Source organism: Coloeus monedula (genome assembly GCF_965178545.1).
Source record: "Coloeus monedula genome assembly, chromosome: 21".
Taxonomy (NCBI): Eukaryota; Metazoa; Chordata; class Aves; order Passeriformes; family Corvidae; genus Coloeus; species Coloeus monedula.
The window spans coordinates 6,470,742-6,483,824 of record NC_138801.1 but is presented as its reverse complement, the minus strand read 5'-3'; the positions used below and the strand labels follow the sequence as shown (position 1 = coordinate 6,483,824).

The 13,083-nt window shown below is 50.6% G+C and overlaps 1 protein-coding gene across 2 annotated transcripts in view; it reads right to left on the bottom strand.

Annotated features, from left to right (window-relative positions):
* MEGF9 (multiple EGF like domains 9) overlaps window positions 1-13,083 on the bottom strand; it is a 50,261-nt gene that overhangs the window by 14,252 nt on the left and 22,926 nt on the right. For both annotated transcript variants that reach the window (XM_082295169.1, XM_082295170.1), the window contains one exon: window positions 12,754-12,946. In XM_082295169.1, coding sequence (XP_082151295.1) covers window positions 12,754-12,946 — 193 coding nt within the window. The remainder of the gene's footprint in view (window positions 1-12,753; window positions 12,947-13,083) is intronic.

Here is a 13,083-nt window from a genome sequence, read left to right as displayed (position 1 = left end):
CCAAGGGACAGCGAGCACCCAGTGCCTCTGCACATGCTCAAGAGCCCTGGGGTGACCTGCGGGAACCCCCAGCCCTGCCTGCTGCAGGGAACCAGGACAGCAACACAAATAAACAGCATTTGGTCCATTCCAGGTGATGGATTTATCTGCAGCCACAGCAGAGGAGGTGATACCACCTACAGACAGCCCTGCACATGCTGGACCATTCTCTTAGCTCTCCCCTGTATAACCTCCACCCTGTTCAAATACCTTTTAAATACCTCTGAAATACCTTTTAAAGTCAGCATTTCAGGGCTCACTGTGCCTGCACAAAGCTCATCCATTGTTCCCCCTCTCCTCCTGGGAAGAGTGAACAAGGTACAATTTGCTCCTAAAAGCCTCCAGAAAAAGCTGCTGATTAAAACTAATAGATGTTTGATGCACTGTTGATGTGTTGTTTTTAATTAAAATGCAGTAGATTGCAATGTTTTGGGCAAAGACATTGCTTCTGTTAGAAATTAGCATAATTCAGTATTTCTGTTGATTGTTTGTTTGTTTGCCAAAGGAAGAGGAACTACTCACCAAAATATGGACCTCAGCCCAAGGGGCTACACAATTAAATAGTTGCAGAATCTGAAATCTCAGGCATATTTAATGGCCTGATTACAAGAAGAAGAAAGGAATACGATGTTTCCTCGCTCTCCAGGCCATTATCTGAAAGTGCAGCAGGCAGATGCAAAATTCAAAGGCGTGCTGGTAAGCAGCTCAGTATGTTTGGCTGGTAAGCAGCTCAGTATGTTTGACTTTTAAAGAGCTTTTCACAAGACCCAACATTAATCCAAATGTTGTCACAGTGTTTAAAATAAGCGCAAACAAAAAGCAGCTTGTTATTATTTGCTCCTGACTGCTACTGCTATTCCTGTAAGAGGGCAGGGACAGGCAGGGAAAAGCATGTGCTACGGAGAGCAAAATCTGATATTTAGCCTGAAAACACATCTTTTGGGGATGCACCATATGAGCAGGGCTTTGTAGGACCAGGCATTTAAGCTGCATCATCTTCACCCTCCCTCGCTTCCTCTTGGAGTTCAGAGAGCTCTGTTTGACTACCTCCTGTCTCTGATCCAGCCTTTTTCTCAATGGCACCCTCCTCTTTCTCCCTGCTTCCACCCAGACTCCCACTTCATTTCTTTCAAGGAGGTTTATTTCCCCAATGACCCTGCTAGAGCTCAATTCAGCATTTTGGGGCACAGTCCCTTGATTTTACTCATTAGCTTAGAAATAACAGGAAAGGAAGCTTTTTTTTTTTTTTTTTTAAAAGAAAAAAAATACTTTTGGAAAGTTTGGTTTGAATGCCTCTTGAGCAGACCTTTTCTCAACATGTTACACATGGCACAGAGCCAAGTCTTGCATGTGCAAGAATTAAATCACTCAGCAAATATAAAGCTTTGCCTGTGGTCATTGCTTCCACAGAATAAAGCCCCCTTACAACACTCCTTTTTATAGCTCCAGCCCAGAAAAGTCTGTCTGACACTTTTTAAAGCAAAGGTCAATGATATAAATGCATTGAAACCACAGAAAAAAAAATCCTGTTAACAGACCAATTGTGCCCATAAAAATCCAGAAATTTGAAAGAAAAGACCCACAGTTTAGTACTTGCACAGTGAGAACGAAACTGGATTTTGAGTGTCAGCCAGGAATTTCTTTTTGGGGGGAAGGAGGGGAACAAGGGGGATGGGAAGAGGGAAGTGTTTTGATGCAGTAACATCAATTACTGAACTCCATTTCAGATGATGATTAACCCTCTGAAGCCAGCCAATGTTTAGCTCTCACAAAGAATTGACACAAATATGTGTTGGGATAAAACCAGGCTTCCAGTAACCAAAGTCTCCTGCCAGAATTGGTTTCTACCAGATATTTATGAATATACTCACTCTGGAGACCATGTAGGTGGTGTGTATCACCATCACATCATCCATCAACTTTACAGATGTTTCCTACTGATTAAAACCATCACCAGCACACAGGGCACTGGCAGAAGGAGCAGGCTGTGACTGCTGGTCAGGGCACAGCCCCATCCAAGGCTTGGTTCCAGCAAGGAATGATCTGACCCTACGGGGATGAGGCCCACACACCAAGTTTGGGACCTGGTAGGAGCCCGTTCACCTGATCACCCTCATCCCTCAGGTTCTGTGTTCTGCCTCAGGAGCAGCTCGATGCCCGCACGGAGACAGCCTGGGGCTGGACTAGGACACAGCCACCCTGGGCAGCAGCATTCCCACAGACATGGGGCAGGGCGGTGTAAATAAAAGCAAAATATTGGGGCAGGGGACAGCCTCCACCCCAAAATATGCTGGCAAAAGCCAGTCTGGCTTCATATCCAGTCCCCACAGCTCCCTTCCACTCCTCTCAAGGGGAAAGAGCCACAGGATCCCGTCACTTGCCAAGTGATTTGTGCCACTGGTGGCAACCAGATGTTCCCTGAGGTGGGATTTTACACAGGACTGCAGCTTTACAGGTACAGAAGTCAAGGTGACACATCAGAGACACCTCAGGCCTCCCCTGCATACTGGTAAAGAGAAGGACTGCAGACAGTTTTCACCCCACTTGGAAGTGTCTCAAGAGCAGGGCACAGAGCATCCTGCAGATGATTTTCAGCCAGGTCTGGTGGCTCAGGAAGGACGTGGTGAGGGGATGGACTTGGGAGCTTGGGCAATGCCCTCACCTTGCACTGCTCAGCACAGACTGCACAGGAACTCAAGGCCTCATCACAAGGGGGGAAAAAAGCATTAAAGTATCTGTGATCTGAGACAGACCACAATGTGCAGTCACATCTGCAAGGGGTCTCCACTCCTCCTCCACAGAAACATCTTGATTTTAACAGGGACATGACAAGATGAATGGGAGGATGAAGGACCATGGCCCTAGGGGCTGTTGGGAGACAAGCTGTGCAGAGTTAATGGTCTAACAGGAAAATCTTCAGCAATCTCCCATCATTTCTTTTCTTTTTTTTTTTTCCCCCCAAGGAGGAGGAAGGGATAAATTAATTTTGAATATATTCCCAGACACCAGAAAAGCCTGGATGCCCAGGTCAGAGCACAGTGTGTTGGTCTGGCATGGCCCGGGTTTTTGGAAGCAGGGGAGGGCCACCGAAATAGCTTCTGTGAGAAGCTGCTGGAAGCTTCCACTATGTCCGACAGAGCCAATCTCTGCTGGCTCTGAAGATGGACACGCTGCTGGCCCAGTTAGAGAGGTTGGTAACCCTCTGTGATGCCACATTTAAGAAGGAACTCAAACAGCACACGTGCAGTTTTTTTCCAGGGGCAGTGAGCCGCCGCCGCCCTGGGGCATTCTGGCCGGCCCGTGGCCATGTGCTGCTGTGGCCACCACCATCTCGGTGTGGCCTGCGGCGAGCTCTGCCTGCCTGGCTGCCCCTAGCCACGCCACACTGTGGGCAGAAGGGCAGGGGTAGCAGTGGTGGCTTCTCCTTCCCAGCGCCCCACGTGAGGAGAGGCTTTAAATAAGCTGGCACCACGGCGGCTGCCATTGCCCACATGGTGGCAGCGGGGCCGGCAGCAAAAACACGGCGAGCGATTCCCCGACGCGGAACCCAGACGAGATCAACCTCGGTGCTGCGGGATGCTGCAAGAATCTTTGAATTAGTGCAAACTGGTTTGCAATGGTACCTACGGGCAGCAGTTTTTCTTTAGATAGAGAAGAGGAGGAAGTAAAGACATGTAAGAGAACAACATGGCGGCACCAAGGTCAGTGGAAAAACGGGGAGGAGGTGCTCCAGACATCAGTGCCAAAATTCTTCTCAAGCTGTGGTGAGGACCATGGTGAAACGAACTATCCCCCTGTAATCCATGAAGTCCATGGGGGATGCAGAGATCCATTCACAGCCCGTGGGAAAAGTGCTCATGCTGGAGCAGGTGGATGCCAGAGAAAGCTGTAATCCAGTGGGAAACCCAATAGAGAGAAAGAGGGCCCTTGCTTCCAAACTAGAGCAGCCTATCCATAAAAGACAGCACCCCGTGGATGAGTGACTCATGCCACAACAGTTTTGGGAAGACTGTTTGTCCATGGGAGGGACTCACATTGCAACAATTTTGACAGGACTGCTGCTCGTGAGATTGGAGCCACACTAGAGAAGTTCACAGAGAACTGTCTCGCATAGGAGGGACCCCATGGCACAGCAAAGACTCCTCTCCCTGAACGAACAGGAGAAAGATCTCAGGTGATGAACTAACCAAAACCCCCATGTCCTGTCTCCCTGCGCTGTTGTGGGAAAGAGGGAGAGGCTGGGGGGAAAAAGAGGTGTTTTAAAGGCTTGTTTTACTTCTCATTATCCTCCTCTGACTCTTAATAATAAATTTACCTTATACCTTTAAATTTGAACCGGTTTTGCCCTTAGCCTTTCCTCCCAGTCCTTATCTCAACTCATGAGCCCTTCATTAATTTTTTTTTCCCCACTGTAGTAGGAGAAGGTGAGCGAACAGCTTTTGTGGATGCCTGGCGTTTGGCCAGTGTCAAAGCATGACACTCAGGGACTGCTTGGCCATGTCAGACCCAGCCAAAGCAGCACAGCACCAAGCTCTTGTGCCTTTATTTTCAAAACATATGAGATTGGTAAGATTTTGGGGTAGAGTCAGAGAGGAGGGAGCTTAGCCCTGCAGATGAGCCATGCAAAACCTACAACAAGAGTTTTGCCAAATACACTTACTGTCTTCACCTTGAAGCACAGAGCACACGCCTACACCCTGCACAGCTCAGCATCTCCCCAGACCAGCCCCAGGAGAGCTGGGGAGGGGCACACTGCCCTGAGAAAGAGGAAAGTGAGTGCTACACCAGCTCGTCCCTGGGCACCTCCAGGTGACATCTCCAGCTTCAACTGTGCCCTGTCCCTTTTCCCTTGGAGACCCCCAATGACAGCAGTGCCCATCACTCATCCCTGGAGGTGTCCCTGGAACAGGCACAATTAACAGTAGTGACAGCACTCTGTATGAATTAGGGAAATAACATTGAACTATGAACATCTGTAAAACAAACCCCATGAAAAAGGCTTTGTCACACTTTGATGGGATAAAACAAAAGGATTCTGCACCAGATTAGGAGGATTCAGAAGAGATGTCTCTAAAAATGGTGCATTCCTCCAGCAAGCCAGGCTCCTTTAGTGCTGATTTCCTGTGATATTTGACAGCAGCCAGGGGATTAATCTCTCTTACGCTTTCCTGGGCAATGTGGAAAAGTTAACATTTGAAAGCTAAATGCTGCAAGACACTTTGGTGGGAAAACCAATGCTGTTAACACAGAGAATCACAGAATCATTCAGGTGGAAAAGGCCTCCAAGATCATCGAGTCCAACTTTTGACTGATCATCACCAGAGCACTGAGTGCCATGTCCGATTTGTTTAACACCTCCCGGGATGGGGACTCTACCACCTCCCTGGGCAGTCCCTTCAAATGCTTCACAACCCTTTCCATGAAAAAATTCTTCTGATGTCCAACCTAACCTCCCCTGGTGCAGCTTGAGGCCATGTCCTCTCATCCTGAGGATACCAAGAACCCTCACAGCCCACATGCTGACTTTTCTGTGGGTCAATTATTGGAATATCAGCATGTGGGGAAGGGGAGAGCAGGAAAAAGCCCCACACTGGGTTTCTCCTCCCTGCTCCCTCAGCTCAACCCAAAGCCACTGGCGGCCGAGGTGGCTCTGTGGGAGAGTCAGGGGGGCCAGGGCCAAGCCCTGCACCGGGCGCCTGCTCTGAGCCCCTTTGTGGAGGGCACAAGAAGCGGAGCTTTATGGGGGCCAACACTGGGCCATTGTGTGCCACATTCCTCACTCCGTGCTGGGGGACGGCAGCTGTTTGTAGGGCAGCTCTCGATGGAGCAGGGACACTTCACAGCTCTGAAAGGCCACTCTGTAAATGTCAGAGGGCCACCTTGTCTGGCCATCGCCACCTCCGCGGCCCCAGCTCCCCCATGAGGGAAAGCCAGGAATCTCCAGCCAGGACTGTGGAAAGTGAGGAATCTCCAGCCTGTGCTGTCTCCTCCAGGGAAGGAAGGAAGCAAAGGAAAGTCTACATTGACCCTGGGGAGGGAGGTTGGATGGGGTCCTCTACAGTTCCATGAGCAAAAGCCTCCACTCACTGCAAAATCAACCTCAGCTGGTGGGTCCTGGTTTCCCAGAGTAACCTCTGGGGATCATGGCAGTGCAGGGATGGGACAGGGAACCTCAATGCAGAGAAGGACATATCAATGGGGATGGCAGGGAGATGGGGCTGGTCCCCACTGAACACATCAGTTTTGCCCAAAGTGGTCCCTCCATCCCCCAGACCTCTGTTGGTGCCTCTGCTCAGACAGCAAAAGGAGACTAAGGGTACAAGCAGTGCCTGAAGTACACACTGGGCACCACCCCCCAACCAGGATTTAGCCACAAAAGCTTAAACAGTTGAGCCAGTATTTCTTTTTGAAGGCAGTCAGTGTTTGCCAGAGCAGCAAAGTTTGCAATAGACAAGACAGGAATGGCAAAGCCTGCTGGAAGATCCACAAAATAACAGGATTTCTGAGAAGCCATAATTACCATAGGAGAGATGATAACAATCCACCTTTCCCTGCTGCTGTGTCCAGTCACTCATTCATTTCCCAGTCCTGTCTGCAACTGAATAAAAATGGGTTCAGGTACCTTTACCTTCTTGGCGGGGGAGAGAGGAGGAGAACTGATCAGATGTGAAGGATGTGAGAGGCTGGAATAGGGGAGAGATTTAGATAATTAAAGCATGCAGAAAAATAGGCTTTAACACGGTATTCTTCTGCTTTTCTGAGGTCCATATGTAATAATTTCCGCTACAAAACAAGATCTGTTCTCTGCAGAGTGATGCTGACAAGGCATTACTGGGAGATAATGAGCCACTGGTTGTGCTCATCCGATCTATAAAAGGGAGAGCAGTCTTTTTAAAGGGAAAAGGGGGGTTTGTCTGGTTTGGGGGGGGTTTTAAAGCACAGGTCCTTGAGGATTTCAACTCCCAAGATCACATCTCCAAAGGGGAGCAGTGCCCGATGTGGTTTACTGGACTGCTAAAATACAGCAGAATGGAGAGACACATCCCACGCAAAGAAGAGACATTTCAGAAGTGTGATGACACTCTGCAGACAGACAATGAAGATTTTATCTATGCAAAACAAGAACTCCATCACTTCCCCCAAATAACCTCCAGGGTCTGGGATGGCCAGCAGCCCTGCAGGCTGGTGAAGCTCCACAAAAACCTTGAATTTCAATGGACCTGCATTTCCTGACCACTAAAACAACCCCACCAAATTCTGCCTCACATGAGATGTGTCCAGACTGTGCCACACCAGGCTGCCCCCCATAGTCTCTTTGCATCTTTCCACATCCCACCAGCTCCCCAATCCCAGTGTGTGGCTCTCCCTGCCCAGCTTCCCAAGCCCCTTCAGAACCTCCAGCCCTTATTCAAAGGCCTCAACAAAGCACTTTGTCCAGTGCTGCTGACCTTACCCTCACCAGCCAGGCTCTTGCAAATCCCCACGAGCTGGGGTCACAAGATCAGCCTCTCCACACAGAATCCCACCACAAAGGCAGCACACAGGGATGGCCACTGCCCTCCCTGCTCAGCCTCGCAGCATCCCTGCTCCAGGGGACAGCCATGTACAGATGCTCCCAGGGACGCTCTGCCTTCATTCTTTTTAATATGAACACAAAGCCTGAGGTCCCCTTGAAGGGGGAAAAGCATGTCTGAATTAACACTTGGGCATTTACATGTGTGTGTTAGTATTTTTTTTCACTGGAAATGAGTGACGGGAGCTCTCTCTCACAAGACTTATGCCAAGCCTGCAGCACAAGCCATGCAGGAGTTAGGATCACAGGGCTGTCTCTGTAGCCAGCAGTAAGGAAAGGCTGCTGGATCAGCAAAGGAGCAGAGCACTACACCCTTGGGCATAGGGTTTCAGCCCACAGCAACCAAAGGAGACCAGACATCACCTCCAAGCTGTCTGCTGGAGCTTCTGCTTCCCACTGCCCTTCTACTTGTGGGGAAACTGAGGCAAGGGCAGAGGCAGCAACTTAAATTGATCCACAGACCCCAGCTGAACAGGCACTAGGGACAATGGCAGCATATATGTATGTTTAGTTTAGAGCTTTTTAAGGGAACTGGAAAAACGTAACCCAGTTTAGATGGTTAACCTGGGTTTAGGTAAACCATATGGCAAAGCCATGTCAGGGAAGGCTTAGGCTGGATACCAGGAAAAGGTCCCTCCCCCAGAGGGTGTTGAGCACTGGAAAAGGCTCCCCAGGGAATGGTCACAGCCCTAAGGCTGCCAGAGCTCCAGAAGCATTTGGACAATGCTCTCAGGCACAGGGTGGGATTGTTGGGGTGTCTGTGCAGGGCCAGGAGCTGGACTGGAGGATCCCTGTAGGTCCCTTCCAGCTCAGAATACTCTGTGATCCTTAAAACACCCCACAGCAGCCACAGCTCTCCTCTTGTTCACTGGCACAGGTACTGGTGCATTACTTTTCTTCCCTAGAACCAGGACAAGTTTAAAAACACAAAACCTCCTAGGGAAACAGGGAATTGAGGGCCGAACTCTTCTGCCTGGCAGCAGCATCTCATAGCAGCATCTCTGCTTCACAGCTCCACTCCCCCATTCACATCCCAAACCCACAGGAGCACCCACACAGGGACAGCTGCTCGTGGGCTAAACATGCTGCCTCCATGGCTGCAGGAAAGGAAAAGCCACAGACACCCAAGTGCTGGGCTAGGAAAAGTTGGGATAAACACCTCACAGGAGGTAAATCAAGGTCAACCCTCCTGTAGATGAGCTTGGTCACACTGGGCTGCCCAGGGCCAGCGTTTGCAGTCCCACGTGGGGATGGGCAGTGCTGCCAGCAAGGTAAAAATAAACCAAAAACTGCCAAGTCATCTGCTGTCTCCTGCTCCCCAGGAGGGGGATGCTGCCTCATCCAGGCTGGCTTCATCCTGCCTGCAGTCCTGGTCCTTCAAATCACTCAGCCAGAGGACAGGTTTACATGGAGAATTAGCTCAGTGTGTGTTGGAAGAGCTGTGCCTGCACAGCTCCTCACACCAGGGCATGAGGGCTGCAGACCTAAAAGCTTCCTCAAACCAAGCCTCTTTCCCCTCACCCTCTTCATCCCAGGGCTGCTGTTCTGGCTCACCCTGCCATGACTCAGCTGGGGACATGGGTGGCACTTTGGGCAAAGCTGCACAGGGTGCAGAGGGCCAGAAACACTGTGAAGAGCCCCAGTGCTCCCACTGCTGCCCTGGCTATTGGCACTGGAGACCACCAACCCCAGCCCACTCCTGCTGCCTCTGCCTTGGCTCCCTGCCCAGCCTTAAGGGAGCAAGAGATGAGAGTTCAGGCACAGGACTCTGCTCACATGAAGGGAAAAAGGAAAAATAATTGTACAGGGGTGCAAGGCTAGGAGATGTGGGCTGGCCAGCCTGGGCATGGTGACCTTCTCCAGCAGCACTGATCACCTTCAGTCCTCCACCAGGCTGGAAGGTTCTGGTTTCCTCAGAGGACACACAGCACAGCCTTCAACTCAAGGGGCCCAAAAGATGGTGAGAGATGCAGCTGGTGGGGGCAGCTCTTGGCTGAGGCTACATCAGCATGGGCTGAGGCTGCTACCAGGCACCCTCTGCACTCTGTCACTGTCCCAGAGCTCTGCAGCAGGAACACAGCCCTTCCAGCTCAGCCCGTGCACCCACATGAGTCACCGTCCTCATTCCCCACTACTCTGACCTTGACCACAGCCCTTGAAACTTCAGCTTCTTTCTCCACCCTTCCTCTATGGACTGTGAACACTTCCAGGCCACAGCTATCTTTAGCAAGCATCTGCACAGCATCCAACCCAAAGAAATGTGGTTTTTTTCTGAGGTTTCTAGGCGTTAACCGCAGCAGGGACAATTTACTCCCCCTCTCCAAGATGTGTCAGCCCTCCCTGAGCAGCTCAAGATTCCATCCAGCCCCACAGCAAGCTCCAGCTTGAGCCACACACAGCTTTTCATCTAACAAAAAAACCACCCAAACCAGGGCACAGAAATCCTCTACCATCCCACAGGGGGATCTGTGTGGATCTTCCTAGATAATCAAATTTAAACCACCACCAAAACAGACCTTTGATTAGCAGCCATGGAGCCCATTCATAGCGACAGCATGTCAGGTCAATGTTCACTCCCAAAATCAACTCTGTGCCTTGGGAAAGGGAATTTTTTAATTTTTATTTGATGGTCTGCATTTGAGGTCTAGTTAATAAGCAGGGGACTTGGGTTGCCATCTGGCCAGCTCGAGAGTGTGCCGAGAAATAATACTAATAATCATCCTATGATTAAAAGGCACTTTTACAAAAGCCTGGGTGAGCTGACTGAAACCTAAGAGGCATCTTTGTGTGCCCTGAGGGCTCGGCCTTCGGGTACTTTGCCCCTCCAATCAGCCACCCTTAAAAAGGGTCAGAGTCCAAAATCTCTGCTGCTGTTTCACCCGGAGCCCCATTGGAATAGCTTTCCTCTGAAGCCCTACACAGGAATTCACTTGTGCAAGTCAAGCTGGGCTGGTGCTTTATTAAATAAATAAATAGTACAGCTTACAGGATTTTCCATGTCAACAAAACAGTAGCTGGTTGCTGGTATTGGGCAATGCCTTCGTGCCTCATCCCGAGCAGAGATTGCCCGAGGGACATGCACTGCTCCTCCAGGGACTCCTCAGCAGCCACCCAGGGCTTCCAGCAAGACAGCCAAAAACCCCATTCCAGGATTCACACACATATTTCCCTGCAATGCACAAGAGGCTCTCCCACCCATCAGGACAGATCCCACTGCAGGGATGCACCCCATCCCTGGTGCCTGCCCCTACCCATCCCAGCTGCAGGCAGGCAGGAGCTGTGCCCAGCCCTGGTGCCCCCTCTAACACAACAGAAACAAGGGGAGCATCTGCCCTTGCTGGGATTTGTGTCCCACTCCATTTTCCAATACACATCACTGCCCATCTTGCAGCCATTCTGATGCCTCCAGCCATACAACACAGACAACTGACCTATTTTCCTCCTTTTAAACACCCAGGGGTCATCTCCATCTGCAGCAAACCCCTCTGAGCCAGGAAGAGAAACAGAGCGATCTCTGTTAGCAACATCCCCCCTCCCCAAATCTCCCTCCACATCTTGCCCTGTGCTGTCTCTTCTAAATGGCTGAGAATGAGCATCTCCCACATCCCTCAAGGCTGTGAAATGGTGCTGAGGAGAGGCTGGGGAGGTCCCTGCTGTTTCTGGCTCCACCTCCACCTTATTCTCCTTCACAACTCAGAGTATCTCACCTGAAGCTCCCAAGGGCATTCCTTGGCTTGCCCCATGCAGTGAGAGATGGGGAGACACCACACATGTCCATACTTCACCCACTGCCCAGTGACTCAGAGCTGGGGCAAGAATGCTCCCTTCCAGTTAACCCAGTTGCTCCAGCAACTGCTTTCCCTCTTCTCCTAGCTCTTAAAGATAAGATTTGCCCCATCTTCCTTTCTGCCCAATTTGCCATTATAGTAGATCTGACCAAAATCACACTCTCCATTCTGTGGCAAACCCTGGTGCTTCCAGCCACATCTTCCCATACCTAAAGCAACCACTGAAAAAAAAAAAAAAAAAAGTGGAAAAACTTCACACTTTCCACCCCCAAGAATCACTCTTTTAGTAAGAAGGTCACTCTCCTCAATTGGAGCATTACTTTTAAGTTCCGAATTGTCAGAGCTTATGCAAGCAGAAAAATGCAGCATTGAAACAGAAAGGAAGGACATCAACAGAGGGTTTGGGCATTTGGGAAAAGATAATATATAAAGTAATTACAGGCAGCATGTCCCTGCAGAGCATTTTGACTCTGACTCAGCTCCTGCCCTGGCAGGGAACTGCAGGTGGCTGAGCCCAGACCAAACCCTAGAAGACAATAAGGCAGCAGGAGCCTGGGAAGGCTGGAAGCTGCTGCAGGGTGGTTGCTGAGGTCTCCTCCAAGGAGAGACTTTGAAACTTGCTGTCCCCATGAGCACAAGCTGGAGACCCAATGGGTCAGGCTGCTGCTCAGTCTGATCTTGCACGAATAGAGATCCCCTCAACTCAGCCACAGATCTCTAATGGCTGACGGATCACCGCTTGGAAAATAACTGCATGCCAGCTTTTACAAGGCAAGATGGGGTGGGTGAGGTGAAATGAAGAGGAACACATTCATTATACAAGAGCTCCAAGCATCAGCTCTGGTGACTGTAAACACCAGGCAAGGCAGGAGCCGACTCTGCTGTTGGGCTGCTGCTTCCACCCCAATGCTCAGCAAGGGCAGAGCACAAAGCTTTGCCTGCCTCTGGCAGAAAACCTATCCCTTTGGAAAATAAACCTCTCCAAAGCCCCCATGCTCCACCCCAGCCTCCGCTCCCCTCCCAGCTCAGGCGTGAAGGCAGCCCTGCCCGACAGGTACTAACAGATGCACAAGGCATTAGGAGAGGTTCTGCTTTCGTGCGACTCTGAAACACAAGTCAACTCCCTTGGGGGCTGCCAGGGCTTTTGCCACAGCCACGATATTTTTATAATTGAGCTCTTGAAAGATGAAGAATAATCTTCATGAATTTTTATAAGATCAGCTTCCTTCCTGCTTTTTTTTTTTCTTTTAAACACCAGCACAGATGACAAGACCCACTCTTACCCGAAACCCAAAACACACCAAATTCCGACACCTTGCGCACAGACCCCCGGGGATGCCTGGCATTACTCACTGGTCACACTGGTCACTGGTGGCTCCGATGGGACTGCAGCCGCAGGGCCGGCACCGCTGGCTGCCCTGCTCGGGGAAGAAGCCGCGGGCACAGCTGTGGCACTGCGGCCCCGTGTAGCCTGCCAGGCAGTGGCACTGCCCCGTCGTGCGGTTGCATTCGATGCTGCCCACGGAGCTGCAGTTGCACAGGTCTCCTGCAAGGGAAAGAGAAACAGAGCCATGGAATCACAGAACTGCAGAATGGTTTGCGTTGGAAGGGGCCGTAAAGCCCATCTCATTCCAACCTCCCTGCTGTGGGATGAGACACCTTCCAGGTTGCTCCAAGCCCCGT